Below are 16007 nucleotides of genomic sequence, written 5' to 3' on the forward strand. Positions count from 1 at the left end.
ATTAAATTTATGTTGAAATTTTGTAATATAAAGTTTAACTATAATTATCAAATAAAAGTAGAATTATCAATTATCATTGTAAATGAGGTCTAGGTCTAATAGTCTTAGACCCCGACTGACAGACATGTACACCTTACACCAAATACCGGTTGCTTGTGATATCCCAGAAACATGCCCAACTACGAAAATTAAAAATTGATCAATGAACCATAAAGTTGAAGCCAATTTCCAGACAACATATACACCATGCAATCATTCCATAACCAAATAAGCTGACCTATTGCTTACAGTATCTGAAGAAAAAACACCAGACATAACCGTGAAAGCTTTACATACTAATAAATCATGAAAATCAGATCTGGGTCAGATTAACCCTGTCAGACTGACAAGTACACATCACAATCGTTCCATACACCAAATACTAGTATATTTGAAATATTGCTGAAAGTTTTTGGTGAATTACACAAAAGAACATAAAAACATAGAACCATGAAAATGAGATTAAGGCAAGCCGAATCCTGCAAGACGGACATTATGTATACGCGTTGCAAACATTCTGTACAACATATATATAGTTAGCATATTGCTGAAAACATCATCAAAATAGACCAAATAGTCATAGTCGGTTTTATACAAGCATTTTTGATGAAGTTAGATCCAGACAGGTGCTTCCGGACGCATAACACAAGTTAGTGTTATTTTCATAATTATAATCAAAATTCAGTAAAGCGATTGTTTATAAATTAAGCCGCTTAATAGGATATCCTAAAGCATATAGAAATATCCTTAAAATATGACAGTTAAGTGTCCAAATACTAGTACTCTGAAACATCCGACCAGAAAATTTAAAATCGGATGGAAGCCCACATTCAACACTTCGAACAACAGTGTAACGTTTGTAGTTGTTTCATCCAAACATACTTGAGCTAGACTTGGTATTGTACTGAAATGAAGTGTAGCTGTGTTTCCTTCTATATTTTTCTTGACTGATCTATCTAAATAAAAGTCGATGACGATCACATTTTGCATGACGCTTGGATGTTTTCCATTCTCGAGTCCAAGATAAGATTTGTCAAATATTACGTGTTTTATCTTGAATGCACTAAGACAGTCTTGCTTATCAAAAGCTACCTATTGTATAGAAATGGACACTTCACATTTTTATTTTAAGTGTTTACTTCTTCTTACTCTGGTATTACATACAACTTACTCAGACACGATAGTGGCTAGGCTGCAGAAACTAGAACAATATGCAGCTTCTCAAAACGAAAAGACCACTTCATTGGAAAATATCATTAGAGACCTAGAAAATACCGTCAGACACCTTGAAAAAGAAAACAGTGAATTGCAGTCGGTCCAAAACACACCCTTGTTAACTAAAAGAAGGGCTAGGAATCAGTTAAATGTGAAAGATGCACGAAGACTCTTGTTAGGTAAGTTCGAATTCTCTGTCAGTGATATAAGAGAAAAGAAAGTAGGAGTTTATGACATGTAATCACACAGAAACACTAAAACCACAAAATAGTGAATAAAGATCGATATAAACCAAATAAACGCTACTATTTTAACAAGAACAGGGTATAAACGACGTCAAATGCAAACTCTTGTTATGCAATATTTCGCTTTAATTAATGTTTGAAACATTTTTTTTGTCAAAATCATAGTGAATATTTTAAATAGGAATATGTGGTAAACGATTGCCAATGAAGCAACCCTCCACAAGAGACCATATGTTAAAGAAGTTGACAACTATGGGTTACCGTAACTTGTAAGGCTAAGCCTTCAACAATGAGCAAAACACATACCGCAAAGTCGGCGTTAAAAGACTCCGAAATGACACCTCTTAACATAATTCAAACGAGAAAACTAACTGCCTGACTTAGATACATAACCAGGAACAAACAACAACTACTGAATAACAGACTTCGGACTTATGATAGGAACATAAAAAATATGGTGGGGTTAAACACGTTTGCTGGTGCCCAGCCATATTTCTCTCTAGCCTGGGACATTGGTTTGACAGAATAACACAAGAAAAAACATACATCCCCAAAAGAAAAAAACACTACGTGCAGATTTGAGAGTACTGACAGCTAGCGCAACGCAAAAATATACTAAAATGTAAAGCATGCAACTAAGACTAATATATCAATTAGCATGCATCCAACATACTATTGATTCAGCGTAATCAATGACCCTCTTTGCTATTTTTTTCCACTGATAGATTGATACCAAAAAAATTTATCTTATATCTTGTAAAATCATAGCAAAACTTCAAATGTGTTACAATAAAATTATGAATTTCCAAAGAAAATAAATAAATATAGTAATAGTAAGATGAAGCAGGGAAAGCTCTTTGCTTTGGGGTTTCTGGTTAGGTGCAACTTTGAAATTCGGTGTGTCATGAAATAATTCATATTCATATTCTAGCTTTCCGTTAAAAGTTCAACACATTTTAACCTTTGATAATATTAGTCATATGACTCATATCAATTTACCTTTTTTATATGTTGCAGATGGACAATCAAATGGACAGTATGCTTTCTATGCGTTTATGTCACGTGACGAACCGGAACCTGGAGGACACCATCTTCTCGTATACGACAATGTAAAGACTAATGTAGGAAATGCGTATAACAATTTTACTGGTATCTTCACAGTTCCTCGTTCAGGTCTCTACTCGTTTACCTGGTCTACTAGAGTCGCATGTCATAAGGCACACACAACTGAATTAGTTATCAACACGAGGATTCTTGGCAGTACATACGTTTACTGTGGCTACAATACAGTTACTGGACATGTTGTCACCTCTGCTACCCAAGGTGAAGCTGTTTTCATTCGAACTCATCTGACTTCACCGGGACAAGGGGCAATAAAAAGTGATGAATTCGGTAGATCAGCATTTTCTGGATTCATGATTGTCTAAAGAAGCTAAGTCAAGACATTAACTAAATTTAATCCTGTATAGTTACGATACAATGGAAGAAAGGGTGTAAACTTATTGTGGAGAAATAAATTATTAAAATATAAACTTTTTCTTATCTTTTGTATACAATTCAGTTCTCCTGAAAGCAAATTATCTATGCCAGCCCTATCTTTGTGAGTCCAATAACCTTTTTAAATTTTTGGATATTTTTTGTTTCAGAGACAAGTGCTTGTAATTAAACTGCGGAAATGTATCCTTAGAATGTTTTCATAATACAGAAATAATATCATTTTCTCGATTTGGATATTTCTAAGGACAGAAAAATCGTTTTGAATTCTTGAATACAATTTCCTGTGTATAATTGGAATACATGTATATATCTCAAGCAAAGAACAAATATTGCTGACTGTATTTAATTTAAGTTTCCTTGCGTATATTTTCAGGGCACAATTAGAAAATTCTTGACTGTTTAAAGCTTAACAGCAAGAAAACGGTCTGTGTTTTCGTTTATCAAGTAAATGTAGTTTAGACGGGTCTTTACTGAGTTTGGTAATAAAGTCAGTGATGTATAACAATACAGTTTGTTTTAAAGAAGCGCAAGTGGTACCTATACAAATGCCTGGAGGAAAAAACAAAATGTACAGGAGCTGTTCTAATTTGGACGTCACAGTGACATGCACCTACAATATCAAACATGTCATCTTACCTATTTGTGTGTCCAAGACGTACTTAGCACTGATTTGAGCGGGACTATTTGACAAATTTCAGGATACAACTGTGAATTGCAGTTCACAGATCACTGCGTGATGGGCTTTGCTCATTATTGAAGGCCTTACGGTGACCTACCGTTGTAAATCTCTGTGTCATTCGGTCTCTTGTGGAGAGTTCTCACATTGATAACTATACCACATCTCAATATTATTGTTTGCGTGGTGTATAAACTTACACGTAACAAGTACTAGCGATTCTGGCAACTATAAGGTCGTGGCATTTTTTTTTAAATAGATATTGAAAGCAGCAAAATTATTTGACAAGATAAGATCTATACAAATAAATAAGTCAAAATTGTCGAACTTGAAACGTTAGTACTAAACGGGTAAAATCACAATTTAAGGTCTAGGTCAATACTTACTGCAAGCTATAGGAATCGACTGACATTTTTTATCATGTTGATTGCTTGTTGATGACTAGACCTACCGGTATTATTGTTTGTAAGAAACATGTCGGTTGTTTGTAGATCATTGTAGTACTAGATGCCTCGAACTATTATACATGTAGGTTTTTTTTTTAGAAATAATGTTGATTGTTTGTAGATGCCTAGATCCGATGGCTATTTTTTTTTTTTTTTTTAAGAAATCATGTTGCTTGTTTGTAGATGCCACGATCAATTATAGTTTTTAAGAAATCATGTTGATTGTTTGTAGATGCCTCGGTCTATTTAAACATGTAGGTTTTTTTTTTAAAGAAATCGCGTTGATTGTTTGTAGATGCCTCGATCTATTATAGTTTTTAAAAAATCATGTTGATTGTTTGTAGATGCCTCGATCTATTATCAATGATTATAGTTTTGATAAAAATACCAATCGACAAAAATATTTCTAAACTTCTAATTCAAAGGCAATAATTCCTTTGAGAATCCGTTTGACAATCTTGGTTACCGTTATGTTGAGTTGTGTGCTGCTTACCGTTTTTTACCAGTTTTGCGTTTCTACATTATTCCGTTTTTTCAATGAAATTAGTATATTTATTTATTCAGTGACGATGGCTACTGTCATGACTATAAGAGTCGACTGACCATTTTCAGTTCAAGTATAACTTAAATAAGTCCATTGGTTCCCGAAATTTTAGAGAAAAGAATTTATGACGGACGATGACGAAAGACATGCACCACATAATGGCAATAGCTCACCTGGTCCTTAAAAGTTATTCGACCGAGCAACCCATATTACCGGAAAATGTTTTTTCTTGACATGAAATGGTCTCATCATACATAAATATGTTTCACACATTACATGGAGAAAATACAACAACAATGTGTGATTCTTAAGATTTTTTTTATATAACGTGAATAATAAATGCATAATCAACATAACAATTCAAACTCATAAACCGAACCCAAACATTGCGTACTGAGAGTCAAATTCAACTGCTGCAATGAAGTTTCTTTAAACATGATTACCGGCCGTAATAATTGTGATGGAGAAACAATAGTTTATCGACCGTTTCTGGAGACAATTTGGCATTTTTCACCGTGTTGTTTTCACTTACACTGAAATTGTTCATGCAGAGATAACGTCGGGCTAAGCGGGATAACGTCGGATATAAATTTTCTCTGCTTGACCACCACTGTAGGGGAGGTGTAGAGACTTGTTGTGTGGATATGTAATGGTCTATTTCAACCAAAACTTTCTCTTCTTTGTCGCTGCCTTTATCCACCGGATTGTCTTTGCAGACGACATCAGCTAGCCAATCATCTGTCCCATTCCGGTTTTCCTGATGGTCCAGCTTTTGCCTCTTTTCCATCGGTTCGATCCGGATCACATCCCCAGATTCTTCCACAACGATGATTTCGCCGTCATAAGAACCATTCGTCCGATTTCGTTCGCGATACATTTCTGTTGCTACCGTGCCGAGTAGCTCTCTTGCCTGTGTCTTCTCGGTTGTTTCTACAAACTGTAAGTCCTTATAACGGGGATCTAACAAAGAGCTAATAAGGAGGAATTTTCTGACAGCTGTCGAATTAAAAGGTGTTGAAACAGATGACCATGTTGCTTTCTTTAAAACTTTTATGAACTCTGAATCTAATTTATTTGAAGCAAGTGCCATTTCTAACTTTCTTAGTATTGGTAAGATCATCGAAGATATAACGCTCGAATTGTCACTAAGTAACTTGTATGCTTTCTGTATCGGCGACAAAACGGCTTCCATGTCAGAAATCTCTTGCCATCTTTCGTCTGTAAGGTTCAATTTTGAGTCCATATCTGTTGTCTTAAACGATTGTTTATTTTCGAGGATGCATGATATAACGGAGTTAAATGCTGTCCAAGAGAAGGTTTTTGCTTCAATTTCCTTATAATCTTTGATTATCTCGAACATTTTCCCATACAAATCAGCGGGAGATTTATCTTGTAAAATTTGACCTATTATTAAGATAACATGTTCGATGACAGATTTGGTCACGGTTTGGTTTTTCATTAAATTTTCACCAGCTGTTAGGAGTCCAGTAGTACAACTCGGCATGTTGACCAGACGCAACGATGTAATAGCTTTCTGTATTATATTTGACCCATCATTTAGTAATGTTGTGGAACTTTTAATCTCCCATTCCTCGCACGTAGCCTTAAATAATCTCAGAAAAACATCTTCATTAATGACACTGTTCAATGAGACTGTTTTCAAAAGGAATGTTTTCATTTGCCATTGCGTGTTAATGAGCTGAACTGATATCGAGACAAACTTCTCACCGGTAATCGATTCCCAGACTTCTGCTACCGTAATCACTTCATTCCCTGATATTTCCGAGGCGATCGATTTCTTTGTTTCAATGTAAAACTGATGAATTAAATTGCCAAATAAATATTCCTTATCTGGGACCACATACATGGGATCTGCTACTGCTATCATGGAATAAAATGAAGTGCTTTCTACCACCGAAAGAGGCAATAAATGTTCAATGAAAAAGTTAACAATGGTATCATTTAGTTGTTGATGTTTTGATCGCTGACCTGATTTATTATCATCGGTAGTACTAGAAGTAGTTTGAATATTACCTGCAGCTTTAATATCCTCCACAGTAGACTGAACAACGGAATCCACATACTTGAATTTAAAGTCCGGTGAAGCGTGTATCCAACTTTCATCTAAATCTTCAAATAATCCAGTATTTTCACGGCGATGTTTGGTTAAATGACAATGAAGGTTCGTTGTATTACCTGAGTATCTGATCCCCTGGCGACATATTTTACATACGGCTCGAGATTTATCTAATTCTCCGTCACTGCCTTTCTGAAATCCAAAATGATTCCACACTGAGCTTTTGGATCGTCCAGGAAACTTATATATTTGTGGGTCTAATGTCAGAATATCGACTTCTTGTTCTTGTTTCATCGACATCATTCTTTGAAAATGGCAATGAACATGCGCAGATGGCGATATATCGGAAATACACGTCTGCACAAACAAACCCTTATCGATTCGCCTATATGACTTATCTCACAACAAACACGCTTTGCACTGAATGTAGATCGGCATTTAATCACACAGTTCGATATGTGTACGATTACCTGAGGCTTATTGTGTCATTGATTTATCACATGTGTACATGACCTTTATGTTATCAACAAGTGTGTATGAAGAAAGCCGATTACAAAATGATAATAATCGCTCTAAATCAAGTTGACATTTTAAAATTATTTTTGTTGTATAAAAGTTTTGTAAAAAAAACACCTGCGCGTCTTTCTTCAATGATCGATTAGCACGTGAATACTCAAGTTAAACTACATGTCCATGATAGGTGTATTGACTTTTTTGTTATATTTCTTGGACCAACTTTCCAAATGATCTTCTGTCAAAATGTCTGTAGGGGCTGGCGTTGTATTATACCTAATATATATATAAAGATATCAAGGTGATAATATAACTTTCTGTAACAAAATCAAGTACTAATCGGAAAGCTGTCGATTCAATCATTGTTTATTGATCCGCTTTATTTATGAGCGCAAGTTATAAAAATTATAAATATGATCAAATATTAACTTTAGTTTTGTATGTCTCTGGTTTTGGTCATGATAGATGATATCTTTGTTAGAACATCAATAGTTATAACCATCGTATAGACAATTGCACATGGATTCAAAATATATAATACTGATCTATCATACTCGGTCTGAAACAACCATCATGATCAATCACGGTATAATTTCCTAAAAAAACACCAACAATTAACACATTAAATAGACGAATTTATATAATAATACTACACTTATACTTTAGTATTACAGACTTTCATTTTTATTGAAGCCAAATCATATGCATTTGTCCCCCTATTTGCATGATAAAAATCTTTTACTGAATATTTTTTTAGGAATAAAATCGTTTTGAAAAAAATCGCATCCAGTTATCCGTAGCGATTTATTGGATATATTATGTAGGATTACGCAACCTGGATCCTCCTCCCTAGAAATAAGTACAATTGATTGTTCTTGCCTTGTTGCCACTCATTGTCAAGACAAGAATAATATTTATTGAGTATCTGCTTTATGAAGGGGGTCTTAAAAGTAACAAGTGCTAGCTTGCAAATAATAAAATTTGGGAATTCCAAAATATAAGTTAATATATTTTATAATCAAAACCTCTATTCCGAAAGAGAAAGCGTATTAGTGTTTCAAATCATGTTATGTTGTGAATGAAATTAGAATAAAGGATATAATAGGTATATCTTTAATGTTTTCAATCTGAATGTTATATGGATGATGGGGTGGTCGGAGGGGTCCTGATTCCAAAATCCCGGGCTTAAAAACATGAAATCCCGATGTCCCGAATTAAAATAACTTTAAATCCCGATACCTGAAATTCGAAAAAAGAATTCCCGGATCCCGAATGTGTCAATCCCGAAATCCCTAGCTTAAAAAGACCCGATCCCGTCGTCCCGTAAAAACTTCCTTCCCCCTCCCCCTTATATTATGGAAGTGGCAGATCCAGAGGGGCGTAGAGGGCGTACGCCCCCTTTTTGCTTGGATTTTTGTGTGCAATGATTGATCAGACTAAACTTTGTGAACATTGCTTCCCTGTACTCTAGTATTTAATTTTTATGCAACAATTCTTCTCTTATAAAGATATTTTTCGCTGGAATTTACTGATTGTTAGACGGACTGCACGTGATTCGCTATGGTGGAGTTGGCCAGTGCGTCGAAAAACGTCGCTCAGTCATTTTGAAATTCAAATTACAGTAACACTTTGCTTAGGCTGAGGATGACAATCATGACACCTTCAAAGTGACACAGGATTGAGCAAGAACTATTGAATTCTATTTCACTATTCCAACAAACAGAAAGTAATATTCTATAGACTATTACACTCTCATGAAAAAAATGTTCCACAGCAATATTATTTACCTACGAAAACATGTTTAAACCAACACGACCAAGCATATTTTAAAATAGCATAGCTGAATAATGATCCCAGTCAGTGTAAGCTCTAGGGAGATTTAAAGTCTAAGGTACGAACCATCTGATTTGAGAGGAAAACTAGAGGCTCTAAAGAGCCTGTGTCGCTCACCTTGGTCTATGTTAATATTAAACATTGTACACAAATGAATTCATGACAAAATTGTGTTTTGGTGATGGTGATGTTTTTGAAGATCTTACTTTAATAAACATTTTTGCTGCTTACAATTATCTCTATCTATAACAGTAGTTTCTGTGGAAAATGTTAGTAAAAATCTACAAATTTTGTGAAAATTGTTAAAAAATGACTATGAAGGGCAATAACTCCTCAGGGGGTCATTTGACTATTTTGGTCATGTTGACTTATTTTTAGTTCTTACTTTACTGTACATTATTGCTGTTTACAGTTTATCTCTATCTATAATAATATTCAAGATAATAACAAAAAAAACAGCAAAATTTCCTCAAAATTACCAATTTAGGGGCAGCAACCTAACAACCGATGATCCAATTCATCTGAAAATTCTAGGGCAGATAGATCTTGACCTGATCAACAATTTTACCTCTGTCAGATTTGCTCTTAATGCTTTGTTTTTTGGGTTATAAGCCAAAAACTGCATTTTTCCCCATGTTCTATTTTTAGCCATGGCCGCCAATTTGGTTGGTTGGCCGAGTTACCGGACACAATTTTTATACTAGATACCCTAAAGATGATTGTGGCCAAGTTTCAATTAATTTGGCCCAGTAGTTTCAGAGGAGAAGATTTTTCTAAAAGATAACTAAGATTTACGAAAAATGGTTAAAAATTGACTATAAAGGGCAATAACTCCTACAGTGGTCAACTGACCATTTTGGTCATGTTGACTTATTTGTAGATCTTACTTTGCTGAACATTATTGCTGTTTACAGTTTTTCTCTATCTATAATAATATTCAAGAAAATAACCAAAAACAGCAAAATTTCCTTAAAATTACCGATTCAGGGGCAGCAACCTAACAACGGAATGTCAGATTCATCTGAAAATGTTAGAGCAGATAGATCTTAACCTGATAAACAATTTCACCCTATGTCAGATTTGCTCTAAATGCTTTGGTTTTTGAATTATAAGCCAAAAACTGCATTTTACCCCTATGTTCTATTTTTAGCCATGGCGGCCATCTTGGTTGGTTGGCAGGGTCACCGGACACAATTTTTAAACTAGATACCTCAATGATGATTGTGGCCAAGTTTGGTTAAATTTGGCCCAGTAGTTTCAGAGGAGAAGATTTTTGTAAAAGTTAACGCAGGACGACGACGACGGACGACGACGGACGACGACAGACGACGGACGCCAAGTGATGAGAAAAGCTCACTTGGCCCTTCGGGCCAGGTGAGCTAAAAATGACTGATTTTTGCCTTGAACAAAAATCTGGCATTATCTGGGTTGAAAACAATAATCATGTTCACTTTTTTTGCTATTAAATAGAACATGATGAATAAACGGGCGTATTTTTTTGTGGCCGGTGTTTGTATGTCTGACCGGAATGTCTGTTTCGCCGAACTGATATATTGAATACTTTTATTCAATACCAGACTGCAACCTGCCTGCTGGGTGTGGCCTCTATGTCTCTATTTGTGGACCGTCATTCATAAATTCGTTGTCATTTCAGACTCATTGGTAGCCTTTGGTTGATTTGGAACCCCTAACTTCCCTTAGTTTTGTTGGGGCAAACATTTCAACCAAACATTTGAATAAACGTTGCTTGTATGTCTTTTTTTTTAACTCGTGTCGGTTGTATAGTAAATTTTATCGAAAAGCCCGGCGTATATCTTGTTTACAACAAGAAATCTGTGAGTTATGATACCTTAACTTACAACAACCTGGCGAGAATTTTTCAAGTCTATTTTTTACTGTCAAGCCTCACATCAAATTATTAGTACATAGCTTTGGATCCATACTATCCGATTTTATGATAGACACTCTTAAATAGGGAGAATACAGAATTGCAAATGTCCAACCCTTACACTTTACAGCAACTCCAGAATATACATGCTCCACGGCAGAAACCGTTTAAAAAGTGTATATTGTGTTCTTATTTTATGTTTTTTTTAGCCGCTCGGCTATTTTTAAATAAACAGCTGCGCCATGAGCGCATGATACGCCCGACGTCTTATGTGGAAGTTATATGCAATAATCATAAATAGTTTCTGAGAAAGTTTTAAGCAATAACCATATATAGTTTTTGAGACATGGCGGGAAACCCCCACCCTGGTTTTTTTTTACAAAAAACTAAATATCACTAAAATAAAATTTTGAATCAAAACCAAAAAGTATACAGATCTTTAGATTAATATAACAAAAAAGTGTGTAAAGTTTTAAGCAATAATCATAAATTGTTTTTGAGATACGGTGCGACATGTAAAAAAAAACTCCCCTGTTTAACAAAATACTCAATAACTCAAAAATGAAATTTTGAATCATCACCAAAAAGTATACAGATCTTTAGATCAATATAACAAAGAAGTGTGTAAAGTTTTAAGCAATAATCATAAATTGTTATAGAGATACGACACAACATGTAAAAAAAACCTCCCCCTTTTTTACAAAATACTCAATCACTCAAAAATGAAATTTTGAATCATCATCAAAAAGTATACAGATCTTAAGATTAATATAACAAAGACACGTGTAAAGTTTGTAGCAATAATCATAAATCAATTTTGAGATATGGCGCGACATGTAAAAAAAAACTCCCCCTTTTTTACAAAATACTCAATAACTCAAAAATTGAAGTTTTGAATCATCACCAAAAAGTAAACAGATATTAAGAATAATATAACTAAGAAGTGTTTAAAGTTTTAAGCCATAATCAAGAATCGTTTTTGAGATACAGTGCGACATGTGAAAAAAACACACCACTGTTTTGTGACAAAGTGCCGTAAATCAAAAAGTTTAAATCTAATTTTCACCAAAAAGTATACAGATCATTTGACCATCATAAGAAACAACTATATAAAGTTTTATGAAATTTGGATAAGTCGTTCTCAAGTAATGGTGCGACATGTTTACGCCGGACAGACGGACAGACAGACAGACAGATGGACGGACGGACAGACGGACAGACGGACAGACGGACAGACAGACAGACAGACAGACAGACAGACAGACAGACAGACAGACAGACAGACAGACACAGACAGACAGACAGACAGACGGACGGACGGACGGACGGACGGACGGACGAACAGACAGACAGACAGACAGACAGACAGACAGAAGAATGGACGGACACTGGACATTTGTATACCATAATACGTCCCGTCAAAATTTGACGGGCTTATAAAAATTGGCCCCTCCTTTCCAAAATCCTGGATCCGCCCCCTATGGGTACAAATATAAGAAATAGTGCTTCAAATATCTTAATGAAGTAGGGACAACATCAAAATACAGCCATTATAACAAAACTTCTATGTAAAAATAAATCGTTTAAATGCGACCAGTTACCGTCATTTCCATTATTTCCGCGAAACGTCGTGGTCTGTCAGACAGACAGACAGACAGACAGACGAATGGACGGACACTGGACATGTGTATACCATTATACGTCCCGTCAAAATTTTGACGGGCTTATAAAAATTGGCCCCTCCTTTCCAAAATCCTGGATCCGCCCGCTATGGGTACAAATATAAGAAATAGTGCTTCAAATATCTTAATGAAGTAGGGACAACATCAAAATACAGCCACAAAAAGCAAAATTCAATGTTATCAAGCAATCATTTTTGCATCCCAGGTGAAAATCGGCTAAAATGGCACCCAATGAGAATCTGAGATGACAACAATTTGTATAAAATATATAAGTATTCAAAATCGTGAAATGAATGGCTAAAATGATTTCCAAATGACGAACAGGGGTCTCGAAAATATGTAAATCAACCTTTTATATGGCAAGCCGTTTTTCTATTTATTCGAATTTCAAGATATCTCCTATAATCTACAAGATATCTTATATAATTTCCTTTTCTATAATGTTATATGAGATATCTTTTTGATTTTATATAAGATATCTTTAATGTTATATAAGATATCTCATAACGTTTATATGATATCTTATATACTTTATAAGATATCTTATATACTTTATGAGATATCTTATATACTTTATAAGATATCTTCTAAAGTTTATAAGATATCTTCTAAAGTTTATAAGATATCTTATAAAGTATATGAGATATCTTATAAACAACTTTTATATAAGATATCTTCTATAATTTATAAAATGTATTATATATTTTATAAGATATCTTATATAGTTAATAATATATCTTATATAGTTTATAAGATATCTCATATAGTTTATAATATATCTTATATAGTTTATCTTATGAACTAGATAATATATCTTATAAACTATATGAGATATCTTATAAACTATATAAGCTATTTTATTAACTATATAAGATATCTTATAAACTATATAAGATATCTTATAAACTATATAAGATATCTTATAAAGTTTATGAGATATCTTGAAGTAAGAAGAAATAGCAAAACGGCTTGCCATATTTTTAAGTCAGTTTCTGTTTATTTTTGCTGCAAAGGATTCCCCCGTCTGGACATGAGATGAGGGGGGTTATAAAAAAGGTGTTTTTTAACAAATTAATTACCCAACATTGATACTTACTGAACTAAATTTTGTCAACAACTTTTTGATGCTTGTCCGTTAGAAAAACACGATGACGTCATCGAAATGACCACGACGTTTCGCTTAAATAATGGAAATGACGGTAACTGGTCGCATTTAAACGATTTATTTTTTACTTAGAAGTTTTGTTATAACATAATAGCGGTATTTAATCAGTGTCGGCAGGCTTTTCGATTTGCTATGAACAAAATATTTCCATGTGCTTATACGCTGGGAAATTTGAGAGCAATTTATTCACATAAGAAATTCTGCATTTAAATTATAACATGGTATGATGATAGGGTACATCACCGTACATGTCCGTCCGTTAGTCCTCGGCTCCGTACATCCACGTGAGCAATGAACCCTAAAAATGGGATTTAGATAAAAGACATGCATATATGTATTACAATGGCTCTATTCGAATTTCTTTTATGGCTTGCTGTTTTTTTCTTTTTAATTTCTATAATCTGAAATGAGGACCCCTTCTATTTTTTTTTTTTTTTATCTGTCATTGAAATAAACAAATATCTGATTAAACATGTTAAACACGTGCTCAATACCCATGCTTTTTGTGATTTGTTTACTATAAGGTGACAAACTGTAAAACCTGGCTTCAAAACACGGCATTTAATGAGCAGCAATATTTGTTAAATCATAACAAACAGAGAGAAAAAAAATTGACGATTATATCATATATTTGCGAAAATAATGATTAAATCATGAACAGAGGAGTTTATGATGTATACATGCATTGGTTCAAGAATTGGACAAATATTATTTTTCACCACTCACTTGTTTCATATGACTTTAATCAGCATAAAATTTACAGGAAATTCTCAAAGTTAATTGACAGCTAATCACCCCAAGAAAATACAAAATTTCTTTATACATAATTTTATAGTAATGTATAAGGGAGATAATCCAATGTATTTGGATTAAATTTGGATAATTATATAGGAAGATGTGGTGTGAGTGCCAATGAGACAACTCTCCATCCAAGTAACACTTTAAAAAGTAAACCATTATAGGTTAAAGTAAGGCCTTACATGGTCTTTAAAATTGTCATTCATAACCATCCCTTTGTGGTATAATTTCAGAGATCCATACACTGAAAGACAAGTTATTGTTTGGAAACTAGAAAAATGCCCTTTTGGCCAACAATTCCTAATCTGTTAGGACCATAACCCCTAAAATCAATCCCAACCTTCCTTCAGTGGTTATAAACCTTGTGTAAAAATTTAATTGATTTCTATTTACTTTATTATCTGGAAACCATCTCTCTTTTGGCAACGACGAGATACAATGTACCAATATACGACCAATTTTTGTTTCATATTTGTGGTTGTATAAAAACAAAACATTGTCCAATGAACCATGAAAAGAAGGTCAATGTCAATTTACACCTGTTAGTTGGACACTTGTACTGTAAAGAGGCAGTGGTTCTTACCAGAGATATTGTTATTAACTTTGATGCATCCATAAAATATTGGCAAATAAGTGTACTCAGAAAAGAACAACTCTGCCAAGTTATTTTCATTTTCAGTTCTTGTGAAAAACTGTTATACATAATATGTAGGATAGACATTGACCTAGACTAATCAGTCACCTGAACTCCAACAAATGAAAGGAATTTGTTTGTTAAATGACAAATCTGTAAAACAAAATTTGAGTGAATAAACTATTGGTAAGCATTTAAGAATTTGAAAAACCCATCTGATGTCTATGCATGAAAAAAAACTATTCTAGATTTCATGCTAAGCAAACTGGCTTAGGCAATTTATTGATACTTGATCAAGACATATTCTTGTTCTATTTTACAATTTGGTAAGGGGCTAAACAAAGATCATCTGTAGTTTTTCCCTTTTTTTAAACTTAGCATTCAGAGTTTATAAGAAAAATCCTTTAATGGCTGAAGTGCTAGGTGACTTTGACTTCTGTTCCATTAGATCTATAAAATTCTATTTATTCACATGAGGATTGTGCCTAGATTATTATATATCTCTATCTCTGATTGCCATGAGAAGACAAACAAATAGAAAGGAGGACTCATATTTCTATAATTGCTAAAACCAAGAATAAAAGATTATCTCATGTCACCTAGTTCATAGCTATGGTATATCCCGATTTCTTCTACTCTAAAGAAGACACTATACACACATTTCAATAAGGAGGATATTCCTTAGGAGTAATAGAACATTTCATATCACCTATCTAAAACAATGTCCTCACAATGTTGAAAAATAAACACAAAAA

The 16007-nt window shown here is 33.9% G+C and overlaps 2 protein-coding genes across 2 annotated transcripts; one reads left to right on the top strand and one right to left on the bottom strand.

Moving 5' to 3' along the window:
* The first annotated feature begins 98 nt into the window (after positions 1-98).
* On the top strand, positions 99-3011 carry LOC134715046 (complement C1q-like protein 3). Its single transcript, XM_063576907.1, has 2 exons — positions 99-1433; positions 2517-3011. Exons 1-2 carry the CDS (start codon positions 1145-1147, stop codon positions 2924-2926), a joined length of 699 nt encoding a protein of 232 aa, XP_063432977.1. The 5' UTR covers positions 99-1144; the 3' UTR covers positions 2927-3011.
* Positions 3012-4963: 1952 nt separating this feature from the next.
* On the bottom strand, positions 4964-7213 carry LOC134715048 (E3 SUMO-protein ligase ZBED1-like). Its single transcript, XM_063576909.1, has one exon. The coding sequence runs from the start codon at positions 7040-7042 to the stop codon at positions 5102-5104; it is 1941 nt and encodes a 646-aa protein (XP_063432979.1). The 5' UTR covers positions 7043-7213; the 3' UTR covers positions 4964-5101.
* Between the last annotated feature and the right edge of the window lie 8794 nt (positions 7214-16007).

Source organism: Mytilus trossulus, chromosome 4 (genome assembly GCF_036588685.1).
Source record: "Mytilus trossulus isolate FHL-02 chromosome 4, PNRI_Mtr1.1.1.hap1, whole genome shotgun sequence".
NCBI classification, from domain to species: Eukaryota; Metazoa; Mollusca; class Bivalvia; order Mytilida; family Mytilidae; genus Mytilus; species Mytilus trossulus.